The 14,813-nt window shown below is 42.0% G+C and overlaps 1 protein-coding gene across 2 annotated transcripts in view; it reads right to left on the bottom strand.

The window, feature by feature from the left end:
- Positions 1–14,813, bottom strand: part of LOC148903618 (FERM, ARHGEF and pleckstrin domain-containing protein 1-like) — a 58,166-nt gene that overhangs the window by 27,593 nt on the left and 15,760 nt on the right. For both annotated transcript variants that reach the window (XM_089005903.1, XM_089005911.1), the window contains exons 3-7: positions 7,550–7,654; positions 7,424–7,466; positions 4,685–4,763; positions 4,488–4,585; positions 2,871–2,985 (exon numbers count right to left, since the gene is read on the bottom strand). In XM_089005903.1, coding sequence (XP_088862029.1) covers positions 2,871–2,985; positions 4,488–4,585; positions 4,685–4,763; positions 7,424–7,466; positions 7,550–7,654 — 440 coding nt within the window. The remainder of the gene's footprint in view (positions 1–2,870; positions 2,986–4,487; positions 4,586–4,684; positions 4,764–7,423; positions 7,467–7,549; positions 7,655–14,813) is intronic.

Raw genomic sequence — 14,813 nt, 5'->3', positions numbered from 1 at the left:
TCCATCGATGAAAAGGCTTCTTCAGCCGTCATCTGTACTTCTCTGAAGGTGTCGGACGAAGTTTCTTGGATAAGAAGCGAAACGTCCGACACCTTCAAAGAAGTACAGATGACGGCTGAACAAACCTTAACATTGTGATACTACTCACCGTTAACATGAATAGTTTTCACTTCATCATGATTGGTAAAAATCCAGCCAAACGATTGGAATGAAAGTCAACTTGTTGGGTACATACACAAAGTTACTGCTAGCTGGCCTGCACACGGCTCATTAGCTTCCACACTTACTTTCTGCTGTCTCTTGCAGAAGTATATTGATGCTAACGTTAGCATGGGGCTTGTTAAACTGCCACTGACATTCAACTGTTTCATTGCAAATTGGAATCAGAACCTTTTCTCTCCACAAAGGCGAATCCTCTGGTGCATTCAAGCTGAAGTGTACTTGCCATTTTTTTTTTACTCGGCGCGCTTATTTGAAGGGGCGTTTACCTGTTTCAACATGATGGCCAATATCATCCAATCAAAATTGCGCTTTCCGCCAATTGCGGCCCCAACACGAAATGAACAGCGAAAAAGTGAGAATATGTACAGTGATACCTCGGTTTACGAATCCCTTGGCTTACGAACTTTTCGGTTTACGAACGCTAAATTTATGAAAATGTTACCTTGGCATACGAACAATTTTTCGGGATACGCACGGAGCTCCAACAATTAGTGATGTATCATTCGCTAACAAGCCCGTTCTCCTAACAAGAAAATGGCGGCCGGCTTGTTTTGGTCCTATATTCCCCGCCCCCAGCCGTCGGTTAAAGCCACGTGATTGGTCAAGAACGCAGCAGAGAGGGGGTGGGGGTTACAGACAGAGAGAGAGTGAGGCCATTCTCCAAAAAAGAAGATGGCAGCCAACATTTTTTTTGTCCTCTATTCACCGCACCCAGTCTTGGGTTAAAGCCACGTGATTGGTCAAGAACACAGCAGTGAGGGGAGGTGGTTTAAATATTAAAGATACAGGCAGACGACAGAGAGTGACAAAATGGATAGTAAATAGTGAAATTTGGACTCGTTTCAACTTTGATAGTTCAAAGGGAGAATGTAGACTGCAAGGTTAAAATTCCCATCAATCAGGCTCCACAAATAACCCACATAAGCCATCTGTACACTTGATGCAAAAAGCTAATAACCCAGCTAAACAGAACACAATTCTTGAGGAACAAGGTAAAATTACTAAGAAAGAACAACGCTACGTTCCTCATTAAGTGTTTAATGCTAATGAAACCGACCAGTCCATTCTAGCAAGCCATCAACGACCAACACAAAGCTAAATAAAACGACTTTATTATACAGTTTATTTCTTTAATTATAATACCATAGCACATTTATTACACATAACATAAGGTATATTTTGTGTAGCTTTAAGGCTTACAAAATTAGAAAGTAGAAAATTATGTTTTATGGGAACCTGGGAACGGATTATTCTCATTTTAATGGTTTCCTATGGGAAATTAATTTTGAGGATACACACTTTTAGCCTTACACACTCTGCCTGGGAACCAATTAAGTTCGTAAGCCAAGGTATCAATGTATTTAGTTTTATCGGTGAGCCATATGCAATCATCAAAAGAGCCATATATGGCTCGCGAGCTATAGGTTCCCGACCGCTGGTGTAGAAAAAAAATAAAATAAAAGTTAGGATCATGTTTCAAGGAATAAGGGTGAGAGACGCTCTAGTGGGGCAAACACGAGGGTGGCATAAGCAACTGCACCAAGGTGTTTGGATAGCTGGGGAGGGGGGCGTAAAGGTGTTGAAACCTTTCATCATAATATGTTGCGGTGCCCTCAAGAGCCCCACAGAACTCCATGTGTGTGTTTATGGGAGGGGGCGGGGTCCTGGAAGGTCAGCATTATGAGTGGGCGTGTTGTGTACGAGATAGCAATCAGGTGCAAGACATGCAGTGGACGTCTGCATTTATGGCTCCTTATGGCACCTCCTGGCACCGATCCCCGTTTTGACGTTGAACAAGCATGTCTAAGCTCAACCGGCACTTTCGCTGGTAGGCTTTCTTCAGTGTGAAGTCATATTGCCACAAGGGCAACATATGCCGCAATCTATGAGGTTTCACCCTTCACATTTCAGATTATGTCCTCAATGGGACAATTACGTTGAGAAAATTCATAAAATGAAGAAAAAATTTGTCTGGAGTAGCCTTATTTTTTTCCACAGCCAGGGTGTCAGTCATTTTTTGCCGCGCGCCGCATTTCCTCTCGGGGGCCGTTTTTTAATTTGGGGAAGCCATTAGAATGTTTCATCCCCTCTAGAGCACACAACAAATTGATGAATGACTAGTTTTCAAATGTGAAGTAAAAAAATAATGACTGTTAATGGTTCACATGGGACAATTTGAAATGTTGGTTCGTACTTCAGCAAGCATCATGAATCTTGACTCTCTTTCGCGGGTCGAATAAAATGACGTGGCGGTCCAGATTTGCCCCCTGGGCATTGATTTGGACACCTGTGGTCATCCGAAACACGTTGGCGAATTACAATTTGCTATTTTGTCATGTGAATTTGCTCCATCGTACAAAGTTACATGGCAGAAAACATGAACTTTCCAATATTGAGTCTAGCATGAAACCATTTTCCCCCAACGGTATGCTTCAATCCAGTTCGTGACGAGGAATTAAAAAAAAATACTTGTACACGGTCGATATATAATTGCTGGATTTTAACAACAGCCCAATCCAACAAAAAATAGTCAGTTCAATTTCATTGAGATCAGCACAGCTGCAAAAGTTCAATAAGGGGAAGAAACAAGGACACAATTGGGGGCAGCATGTAGCCCAGAGACGGCGACAGTCGTGTGTGAAACTTACACATGTTTGCGGTGGCAGTCAGTGATCTTGTCCCGGATGGCGTCTTGGTCTGGCAGGTATTTATTGTGGAGGAGATGCTGCCAGCTCTGGGTCTCATCAAAGTCTCCGATCTCAGCTGAATTTGGAGATGAGGGGGACAGATGTAACATCTTTGCAGCCTATGCGCTTCATCCCGACAATTGCAAAAGAGTCCAAAAAAAATTTCGGTTTGGTTCAGGAGCGCCCCAAAAAATGGACAAACTAAAACTTCAACGGACAGTTAGGAAAGTGAAAAAAATAAGTGGCACGGCCCTACCCACTCTCGAGAACTTGCACATTGCAAGAACCAAGACAAGGGCACGGAAAATCGTACCGGACCCTCAGGCAGGTGCTACCGATCCATGTGCGCCAAATCCAGTTTGACACAAACAGCTTCTTTCCTCTCGCCATTAACTCTCCAAACAGTAACCCACATCTAACTGTGTAGGGGCTCTTTACAATTTTACACAACCCTGTGGAACGCCATCCCTGTGATAAGAGGTCCAGCTCTGTTCTCACTTGAACCACTGTTACTGACCTATATTATTTCCAGCACCAGACACTTTGAGGCACTCAAGGACATCTGCAAAATTGCACACTTGTTGTGCTACAAATACGGCAACCAGTCACTTTAAAATGCTTCAAGGACAACGACACCTCTGGACAAGTTGTGTCCATAATTTGTAAAATCACTTCAAATGAGTTCTACGTAGCATATTTTACAAAGATTCCACCGCATATAGCTATATTTTACGTTTTAAGACTCGCGCTGAATATTCAGGAAGTCTTGTTTTCGAGTTAATGATGATCCCCTACGTGACATCACATTTGGAACACCCCTGAACGAGAAAGCGAGACACAATGTATTTTGGTTGGTCTGAAAACTTCGTGTTGATCCGTGTTGATGGGGAAATTAGAAGGAAAACACATAAACAACGCGATGATGAATCGTTGTGTGTTGTATCAAGACTACTATTTGATATTCGCTGACACAAATTCCCAGCAGACAAATCAGCCCATTTCCAACAGAGCTTGGGCGCCATCTTCTGCATTTTCTGGGTGCTACATTGCTGTCATTGACGGCTCAAATTGATATGGGAGGACTCCTTTAATCGATGGCAAACATTTATGCTTTCCTCTTCAGAACTATTTGAATCATATTCATCACTGGATGAGTAACAAGAAAGCATCTTCTCCGAATCTGAACTCCGTGAGCCTATTGTTTTGTTTCTTGAGCAAGGCGAGACGACTTGGCGTGACCTCACGAACTGGGGGCGGGACTTTTTAAAAATCCCCAGTTACGAGCTGACTTGTGGCAGATTTTGGACACTTTAAGTCATTTTTATTGGTGTTTTGCATTTGACTAAAAATATCTGCCTACGTGTTTTGGGTATTTTAGATGCTATCAAACGTTTTTTCTGATGGCAGTTAGGAAACAATAAAATGGTGTCGGTTGTCCTTTAAATAATTCCCTTCCATAAGTATTTGTCATGTCTTTTTTTTATTATAATACTCATGCAGCGTGTTCTACCAGAGACAAATTCCTTTTGTACTCTACATATTTGGCCAATAAGAATGATTCTGATTATTTGCTCTTACACTGAATAATGTGGGACACCATCAGTGCGGCGCTGGAGTCGTTACAGATGAGATTACCGCAGGCCAGGTCACGCTTGATCTGCAGCGCAAACAGGTACCTGTTGGCAAGCGGGAGTGGATGTAAGGCTAAAAGGTTACCGACCCGAGAACGCCGAAGGACACTGTAAATGCGTTGCGTGCGTATGTGTAAAACCTACTGAGTCAGCTCCTCCATGATCTGCGTGTGGTCGGGGGGGAAGAACTTGACAACAAAACGAAGGATGGTGTTCTTTGGCCCTTGAATGGGAGGGGAGACAAAACAGAATGATTATAACCGCAAAGGTAATAGAAAATGAGAGTTCTTTAGCTATAGAAGCAAAAGAAGACATTAACATTCTTCTTTTGTTGAGGACATTTCAAACTTGGGCGTTTTTTTACAACAGCGGTTGATCATTGCTAACTTTCATTTCCTCTCAGAAAGAGCTTTTTTGAAAGTGGAACTTTCCCTTTAGATCACAGGTGTCAAAGTCAAGGCCCGCGGGCCAAATCCGGCCCGCCACATCATTTTTTTTTCGGCCCGCGAAAGCAAATCAAACTTGTTAAATTCCATGATGATTGCTAAAATCTGAGCCAAAATGTCATATTTTTGGATGTCAACCACAATAAAAGTCATTATTCTTGACTTCAGATTTGAAAACGAGTTATTCATTAATTTTGCTGTGTGCTCTATATGTAATATTTGAAGGGATTTAAACATTCTAATGGGTTCCCCAAATTCATAACGGCCCTCGAGAGGAAACCATAACTACAATGTGGCCCGCGGCAAAAAAATGACTTTGACACCCCTGTTTTAGATGCTGTTTTTTTGCATTTTCAAATGTCTAAACAATGCTTTCCTGTTAAATCACAACAGTAACTCTGAAAAAGTCACTTTGATTGCAATGCAACAGTTTATGACATGAAACACACGGCACCGTTGGATGACCTTTGGATGAATGTTGAATCTTGTGTGTGTGTGTGTGTGTGTGTGTGTGTGTGTGTGTGTGTGTGTGTGTGTGTGTGTGTGTGTGTGTGTGTGTGTGTGTGTGTGTGTGTGTGTGTGTGTGCGCCTTGGCCAAGGATAATGACGGGACTTTTTTGACGTGAAAAAGCTTTGATGACGAATTAGCTGGCGGTATTTATCCATCTTCTCACCCCCACACTGGTTTTGCACGCCGCCAGCTCACAATGTGGAACCATATGGCAGGGCTGCCCAAACGTTTTTGCAAAGAGGGCCAGATTTGATGTGTTAAAAATGGAGGGGGTGAGGCAACCTCAACGGACGTTCTTTACATATAACAGCAATTAATTTCAATAAATGTCAGCGAACCATTGTGTGTTTCACATTTGATTTTTTTATTTTTATTTCAGCTACTTTAAGCATGTTTTGGTTCATTGAATTAGAAAATGTAAAACCTTTTTGAAAATCCCCATTTTAGAAAAAAAAACATTTAAAGTCACAAATCACTTCAAATGACTTCTACTGAGCGTATTTTACAAAGATTCCACAGCATATACTATATTTTACCTTTTAAGACTGGCGCTGAATATTCAGGAAGTCTTGTTTTCGATGTCTGGAATGCCATGACCGAGAAAGCGACACACAATGCATTTTGGGCACTTTGGTCTGAAAACTTCGTGTTGATCCGTGTTGATGGCGAAATTAGAAGGAAAATACATAACGGGATGGTGAATTGTTGTGTGTTGCACCAAGACTACTATTTGATAGTAGTTGACACAAATTCCCAGGAGACAAATCAGCCCATTTTCAACAGATCTTGAGCGCCACCTTATTGCGTTTTCTGGGCACTACATTGGAGTCCAGAAGTCTCAAAATGATACGGAATAACTTCTTTAATCGATTGCAAACATTTATGCTTTCCTCTTCAGAACTATTTGAATCATATTCATAACTGGATGAGTAACAAGAAAGCATCTTTTCCGACTCTGAAGCCATTGTTTTGATTCTCGAGCAAGGCAAGATGTCCTGGCGTGATGTCGCGAACAAGGGGGTGTGACCTTCTGACACTCGCAATTTCTGAGGTCATTTTGAAGTAGTTTTGGGACACTTTAAGTCATTTTTATTGGTGTTTTGCATTTGACTAAAAATATCAGCCTGTTTCGGGTATTTTAGATGCTATAAAACGTTTTTCTGATGTCAGAAAAAAACAAAAACATGGTGTCGGTTGTCCTTTAAATAGCCATTTTAGAATATCTTTTAACAATTGAACAGAAGTAATTGTTCTTTTGTTGATTGTCGCATTTTTGAAAATGTTGAGAAAAATTTGAAAATTGCCATTTTAGAAAATTGGGGGGCTCGTTGAGTCAATGAGTCATATACAAATATGCTGTTCCTAAGCACTCAGCAGACGCACGCAGGTAACAGCGCAACTGCCCAGTGTCTTCATTTGGGATGCGGGCCAGACGTTCTTGATTTTAAGGCCTCGAGCTGGGCAAAAATTGACCACAGGCCGCATTTGGCCCCCGGGCCTGACTTTGGACATGCTACCGTACGGAAAGCACATCCACTCATACTCCTGCCATCTAGTGGGGATTTATCGCAATAAAATCCTTCCCACAGCCTCGATATGAACTACAGTAAAGTCTCGTTATATCGATATTCAAGGGAGTCCAAAAAAATATCGATATAAACGGGACTATCGATATATCCGACCCTGTTTGCATGTAATTTTCTCCGTGCGTGCATAGAAATAGTATCGATATAACCGGGACTATCGATATATCCGATATCGATATAACGAGACTTTACTGTACATGTATTACTATTATTGTTGTTATTTTTAAACACCATAAATGTGTTTATTCGTTTTAGCACTAAAGGACAGTGTTTTTGCAAACGTGATTTTCCGTTGCGACATAAAGTAAGTGCAAAGGAGAGCACATTTTATGGCACGTACGTCGGAGCTGCTTCATGGTTGGCTTCAGCAGGTCCAGCCACACCTGTGAGAAGGTCAGAGTGCAGCATTGAGGTCCAAAGTTACAAAGACAAAAAAAATGAGTTTCTGACATCACACGCAGCTCACTGTCATCTTGCGCTGGTCCTGGTACTCCAGCCCAAAGTAGTCTCCCTCCACCAGGTTGAGATGGACACAAATGAGGTCAAACAGCACTTTGCCTGGCGAGCGTAGCTAGAAAAGAGATCAAATGAAGGAACAATGTCAATTTGGCGCTTGAGGCCACAACAGTGGCGTGCACTAATGTTCAGCTGAAGGATGCTTTTTTTCGGAAGGTCTAATTAGATGGTTCACATCAGAATGAGGCTGTAAGACTATGATCCCCCTCCTCCCCCAACCAACAACAAGCAGCTGATCCTGAACCTGACTGACAAGTGCAGGCTTGGGTTTTGGTTGCACGATTCCCTGTGTTTAGAAAGAAGCTAAAAGGCCAAAGGGAAAAGCTGCGAGCTGCTCATCCAGTGTTCTCAGCTACGTTCTGGGATATGAGCGAGGCCAAAACACACAGTTACCCAACCATAAATTACTCCGAATCGTTTTATTCCTGGTCATACTGGGGCTTGGTGGAGAGCCGGTAGACCAGACTTAAAATAAATATTTGGTTGTCTGGGAAATAAAATACAAATCAGGTGCTTGTAGCTTGTATTGGTCATGTGACGTGATACCCACAAGCAATGGGGGATATTAATACATAAAAGCCAAATATTTTCGGAGAGCTTCTCCATCAAGTTGAAAAAGGCGATGAGACGCGTGCAGGGGGGTAGCCACAATCAACAGATACGCCCACAGGACTGCTGAATCAGACAGAGAAAATTCTCTTTGGGAGAAGAAAAAAATTGATAAAATGAAACCTCGTGTGTTGGGGATGCCAAACAGTGAGATGCCACCCCTCAAAATAATAAATAAATAGAAATAAAAAGCTTGTGATTAGCCTCCTCAAGATTTTTACTGCTGTGCCATTAAAAGAAGACCAAGCGCAAGAACAGCCGATTTCAGGATGCCGTTTATTGACCTCAAACCGTGGCTTTGTCACAAGAAGAGTTGGAATGCATTCCAACAGACAGATAAGGAGCAGACAGCACATGCGCAATACGAGATATATACAAATGTTTACATACATAAAAACCACACAGCAAAGATATCAGGCCCACAATTTTCAAAAAGCTGGCACAGCTGGCCTTGTGTCGGCACTGGCATAACGCATGTGGGCGGAACATGGTCCAAAAGTGGCAAAGGAGGCACTGGCTTGACTCTGGCCAACCAGATGTGGGCTCGTTGTGGAGTGACGGATGTTGGCCAGAAACCAATTTACAACTCTGGCCCATCCATGGCCAAGCCAGTATTGAGACACCCTTAAAGGACAACCGACACCTCCAGACAAGTCCATAATTTGTAAACTTCAAATGACTTCTACTGAGCGTATTTTACAAAGATTCCACCGCATATAGCTATATTTTACATTTTAAAACTCGCACTGAATATTCATGAAGTCTTGTTTTTGAGTTGATGCCGATGCCAGAAGTGACGTCGCTGAGGGAACGCCCCTGACCAAGAAAGCGATACACAGTGCATTTTGGGTACTTTGTTTCATCTGAAAACACCGTGTTGATTGCGAAATAAAAACGAAAACTACATAAATAACGCGATGGTGAATCGTGTGGCAGCCAATTGCAGTAAAACACATAAAGAAGGTGTAAGTTTACACAAATTCCCAGCGGACAAATCAGCCATTTCTAATGTACCAGAGCAGTATAGCGCCAGCCAGAGGCGAATGAGGAGCCAACCGGAGTTAGCGATGGATAACCGCATTCATACGTACGTTCGTAACGCTTCATCTTGAGAGTTTAAACAACTTTTTGCATGCACAACCATTAAACAATCTGCATTGATGTTGACATCTTGTAGCATATTATTTGTTATTCATGTCGTTATATGCCACATATCACCAAAGTTTATGTTATATTGCTAATTCACGGAACTTATATGAACATATATGCTTCATGTGGTGTTCTACACCAGTTTCGTCGCTTTGCTTACACGGCTCGAATTGATACGGAAGGATTTCTTTAATCGATCGCAAACCACTTATGCTTTCCTCTTCATAACTATTTGAATCATATTCAGAACTGGATGAGGAACAAGAAAAGATCTTTTTCCGAATCTGAACTCTCTGAAGCCATTGTTTTGATTCTGGAGCAAGGCAGTTTGTGAAGTAGTATCCTGACGAGACGTCACAAACTGGGGGTGGGTGGGACTTTCTGAATCTCTACAGTTTTGAGCTCATTAGTGGCAGTTTTGGGCAACTTTATAAGTCATTTTTATTGGCGTTTTGCGTTTGATCAAAAATATCAGCTTGCGTATTTTCGATATTTTAGATGCTATAAAACATTTTTCTGATGTCAGTTAAGAAACAAAAAATGGCGTTGGTTGTCCTTTAAATTCAGTTTCAGAAATTTTTTAATCGACACATAGCCTTGTTTTACATCGCAGACCCGTGCAGAATTCTATTTATCACACACACGCACCCACACATGCGAGTTCCTTCACCGATGTCATGTTTTAACCACGACTGGATCCCCGTGTTGTATGCGGGATTAGCCAGGATTACGCAACGATTAACCAGTGGAAGTAGGATTTCCCCCGTTCTGACTCTGAAGCTGGCAGACTGGGCTCGGAAGGGGGGGTTGATACAAGCTGTCGATTCACAAGTGTTACCCATCGCAGACCTCGGTGGCTCATGATGGTGAGAATAATTCCAGAGGCGAAGACGTGGGCCGTCATCTGGCCATGTGCCTACAAAAGCATCATCCAAAACGTCTGGGATGAGAATATCCCGACTCCGTGTCAAAATTTCCTTCCAGACTTGGATAAAACTTTGGAATTTTGCTTTCAACTGCCCCGTTGTACAAATAGTAGGCCAAAGAGAGGGCAAAAGATCCTCTGGCAGCCCGACAAAAACAATGTCCATATGCAGTCTTTTTCTTTTTTTTTTTTGTCGGGGGCGTTTTCGCAAAGTGACTCGTGCGGCTTTTGCAAATTATAGTCATCCTGCTCCTCTATTTGAGGAGGCTGGATAAAACACGTGCGGCGAGAGGAAAGGCCGCCACAACACAGCGAACCGTTTTGTTTTTCCCCACCGTGAAGAACACACGCTCCCTCATCAATCCCTAACCTGACCCGTTTTCACGTGAGCTATACCGCAAATGCATGAGCCTGACGTCAGAAAAGCCACATTTTCAAAGCTAAACCAAAGTAGGAGTTTTGTCCTTTAACGTGGGCTATTCAAGCGATTGTCCAAGAGATCCTGTTTGGCCTTTGCTTCAGTTTGAGCACGGAGAGGTCAAAGTTGTGGCGAGAAATTTTTCATTTTGAGAAATTTATTGTACAGTGATACATTGGCTTACGTACTTAATTGGTTCCCAGACAGAGTGTGTAAGGCGGAAAGTGTGTACCCCAAAAATTAATTTCCCATAGGAAAAATGAGACTAATCCATTCCCAGGTCCCAATAAAACATGATTTTCTACTGTCTAATTTTCTAAGCCTTACAACTACACAAAATATACATTATTTTATGTATAATGACTGTGCTATGGTATAACTAAAGAACTAAACTGTACTGTATAATAAAGTTGTTTTATTTATCGTTGTGAGGGTCGTTGATGGCTAGATGGAGTGGCTGGTTTCATCACCATTAAACACTTGATGAAGAACATAGCCTTCTTCTTTCACCATCTTGAGCAATGGCCCATTGTAGGTGCTTTCTCTGTGATAATTTTACTTTGTTCCTCATCAATTTTACTTTGTTCCTCATCAATTGTGTTCTGTTTAACTGGGTTGATAGCTTTTTGCATCGAGTGTACAGATGGCTTGTGCGGGTTATTTGTGGAGCCTGATTGATGGGATATTTTAACCTTGAAGTCTACACTCTGCCTTTGAATGCTTTTGAACTGTCAAAGTTGAAACAAGTCCAAATTTCACTGTTTTCTATCCATTTTCTCGCTCTCTCTGTCGTCTGCCTGTCTCTTTCATGTTTAACCCCCCCTATCCCCCTAACTGCTGCGTACTTGACCAATCACGTGGTTTTAACCGAAGACTGGGGGCGGGGAATAGAGTACAAAAACAGTCGGCTGCCATTTTCTTGTGAGAAGAACGGGCTCATTCGCGAATGACACATGCAATGAAAATAATTCGTATGCCGAGGTAAAATTTGCATAAATTTCACATTTGTAAACCTAAAAGTTCGTAAGCCAAGGGGTTTGTAAACCGAGGTATCCATGTATCTCTTCCTAACTGGGAAATCATGTAGTTATTCCTGCAGTATTTTAGGTTACGCTTAAATCCTCAGCCAAGTCAAAGATTCTCACCATCTGTGCTCAACTCAAACCTTGTTTTTTTTGTTTCTTGAAAGCCGGAAATTGGAAGCTTTGGAATCTTCTGCAGGAGTTTTGAAATGGACTTTTTTGCTCTGCGTTGAGCATGGTGCCTTTTGAAATGCTGTCAAGGGAGATTTGGAGACATGTGGCGGTGCACCGGCGTGTATAGAACGCGCTGGGACCAGCACAGATTGAAACCAGATGGGTGGAGACAGACGATAAGAATCATTTGAGGAAAGAGAAAACCAAATAAAAAAATGCAACTGCTACACTTCCCCAGCTGTGAATTCAAAAAGAATTGAAAAATCCTTTTTCTTTCTGCCTTGACAAGGATCGACAAAAAGGAAAAAAAAACATGGTACAAGAGGGGCTGTTTTTTTGCTTTAACTTTCAACATTACTTGGCTGTTCCAGATGGGAAAACATTGGAAACGACTGGCAACAAGCTTCACCGTTATTCAACTCTAGCTCGGGTGACATTAGCGCCTTTCAATAGCTGGAATCAACACGGTCCCGTATAACAGTGAGCATACCCCCATGCCCCTGAGGTGAAACTGGCTAATCTGCATGACAGCATACCTGTCAATTTATACGTTTTACCCCTATTTTATACTTTTTTTATCATATCAAATAATGTACACCGTACTGTAACTTTTATACGGGAAAAAAATATGAACCGGTCTTACGAAGACCAAATTCAGTTGTTCTCAACTGCCAGTAGCTAACGACAATGCTGCCGCCGATCGCTACTATTGACACGGCAAACCAGCAAAAGTGATCCTCAATTGCATCTTTTTTTAATCGCTGCGTATGATCGGATTGATAAAAGCAGACCGTGCGCATGCGCGGTAAACTGTCTGCATTTCCGCCTGTTAGCATTTTTTATCATTTCATATAAAATACGGCGTAGTACAACTTTAATACGGGAATTGCAATCATTTATAAGGGCAGCGATTAGCCAAAGTTGACAGATATGTGACAATGCACCACAAAGTTATAAACAAAGACAAAAAGCATTTTTTCCATGATTTTGTGTGTTGGGGCAGTTAGGCAGACAGCTGGCAGACGGCTCGTCCTTCCTCATCTGTCGACCAATCACAGTCTTGGGCTCAGATTAGGTTAAACGTCTTAACCCTGCTGGCAAGACATCAAAGTCGCATCCTCCACCAAGCCACCAGATTCAAAAGAACTCAAATCAACTGAAGTCAGCTCAAGAATATTTCGAGAGTGCTTCCAAACAACCGACATGCTCAATATATTTAATCAGGAGATTAAAATAAAAGTTCAAATTAAGAAATGATCATTAAAATAAGTGACTTTACTTTTATTTAGGAGGACATATTGTAAGTGCTCCATTCATTCTGGACCGCTTCTGCGGGGTTGGGTCACGGGCGAGGCAGTCTGCCACGGGTGTTAAAGGCAAGGCCCGGGGGCTAAATATGGCCCGCCACATTATTTATTTTGGCAAATCAAGCATGTCAAGTGTCATGATGCTTGCTAAAGTCCCAACCAAAATTTCAAATGGTCCCATGTCATCCACAGTAAGCCATTATTCTTGACTTCAAATTTGAAAACTAGTTGTTTGTTAATTTGTTGTGCACTCGCTTTTATGCAGAGGTGGAGAAAGATTCTAATGGCTTCCCAAAATTCATAATAGCCCGAGAAAAGGACCCATAATTGCAATGTCAGCTGCAAAAATTGACTTTGACACCCTTGCAGTTTGAAATTATGAATTTATGGTCTTCACTCCAAGACCAAAATGTGTGTGAATGAGAGGGATCCAAGTGCAAGAGTGATGCTACAGGGAGAAGAGATAAAGAAGGTGGAGGATTTTAAGTAAGTCAACTGTCCAGAGCAATGGAGAGTGTGGAAAAGAGGTGAAGATGCGTGTCCAGGCAGGCTGGAGCGGCTGGAGAAAAATGTCAGGTGTGATGTGTGATAGAAGGGTTTCAGCTAGGATGAAAGGAAAAGTGTATAAAACAGTGGTAAGACCAGCCATGGTGTTTGGACTGGAGACAGTGCCACTGAAGAAAAGACAGGAAGCAGAGCTGGAGGTAATAGAGCTGAAGATGTTGAGGTTTTCTTTGGGAGTGACCAGGTTGGATAGGATCAGGAATGAGTACATTAGAGGGACAACTCATATTAGAGGCTTTGGAGAGAAAGAGAAAGTCAGAGAGGCCAGACTGAGATGGTTTGGACATGTCCAGAGGAGAGAGAGTGACTATATCGGGAGAAGGATGCTGAGCCTTGAACTGCCAAGCAGGAGACCGAGAGGAAGACCGAAGAGGAGGTTTATGGATGTGGTCAAAGAGGACATGAAGGTAGCTGGTGTGAGAGAAGAGGATGCACAAAACATTGATTCGCTGTGGCGACCCCTGAGGGGAAAAGCCGAAAGGAAAAGAAGAAGAATCCAAGACCAAAATGAGCATGAATTTATCATTACTCAAATAAATGCTGAATAAAACATACGTCCCGTGCTCATGACTGTACTTTTTTTAAAAGGACAACCGACATTATTTTTTTGTTTCCTAACGGACATCAGAAAAACATTTTATAGCATCTAAAACCCCCAAAACACGCAGGCTGATATTTTTAGTCAAATGAAAAACACCAATAAAAATGACTTAAAGTGTCCAAAAACTACTTCAAAATGAAACCGGAAATGGCCAGTTTCAGAAGGTCCCGCCCCGTTGTTCGTGACGTCACATCATTCTTGTTACTCGTCCAGTTATGAATATGATTCATATAGTTCTGAAAAGGAAAGCATAAATGTTTGCAATCGATGAAAGAAGTAATTCCCTGTCATTTTGAGGCATCTGGACTGAAATGTAGCGTTCCAGAAAATGCACAAGATGGCGCTCAAGCTCTGTTGGAAATGGGCTGATTTGTCTGCTGGGAATTTGTGTCAGCTGTATCAAATAATAGTCTTGGTGGAACACACAATGATTCACTAACACGTG

Source organism: Hippocampus bargibanti, linkage group LG01 (genome assembly GCF_051943395.1).
Source record: "Hippocampus bargibanti isolate YZ-2025 linkage group LG01, ASM5194339v1, whole genome shotgun sequence".
NCBI classification, from domain to species: domain Eukaryota; kingdom Metazoa; phylum Chordata; class Actinopteri; order Syngnathiformes; family Syngnathidae; genus Hippocampus; species Hippocampus bargibanti.
This window is presented reverse-complemented; position numbering and strand designations above follow the sequence as displayed.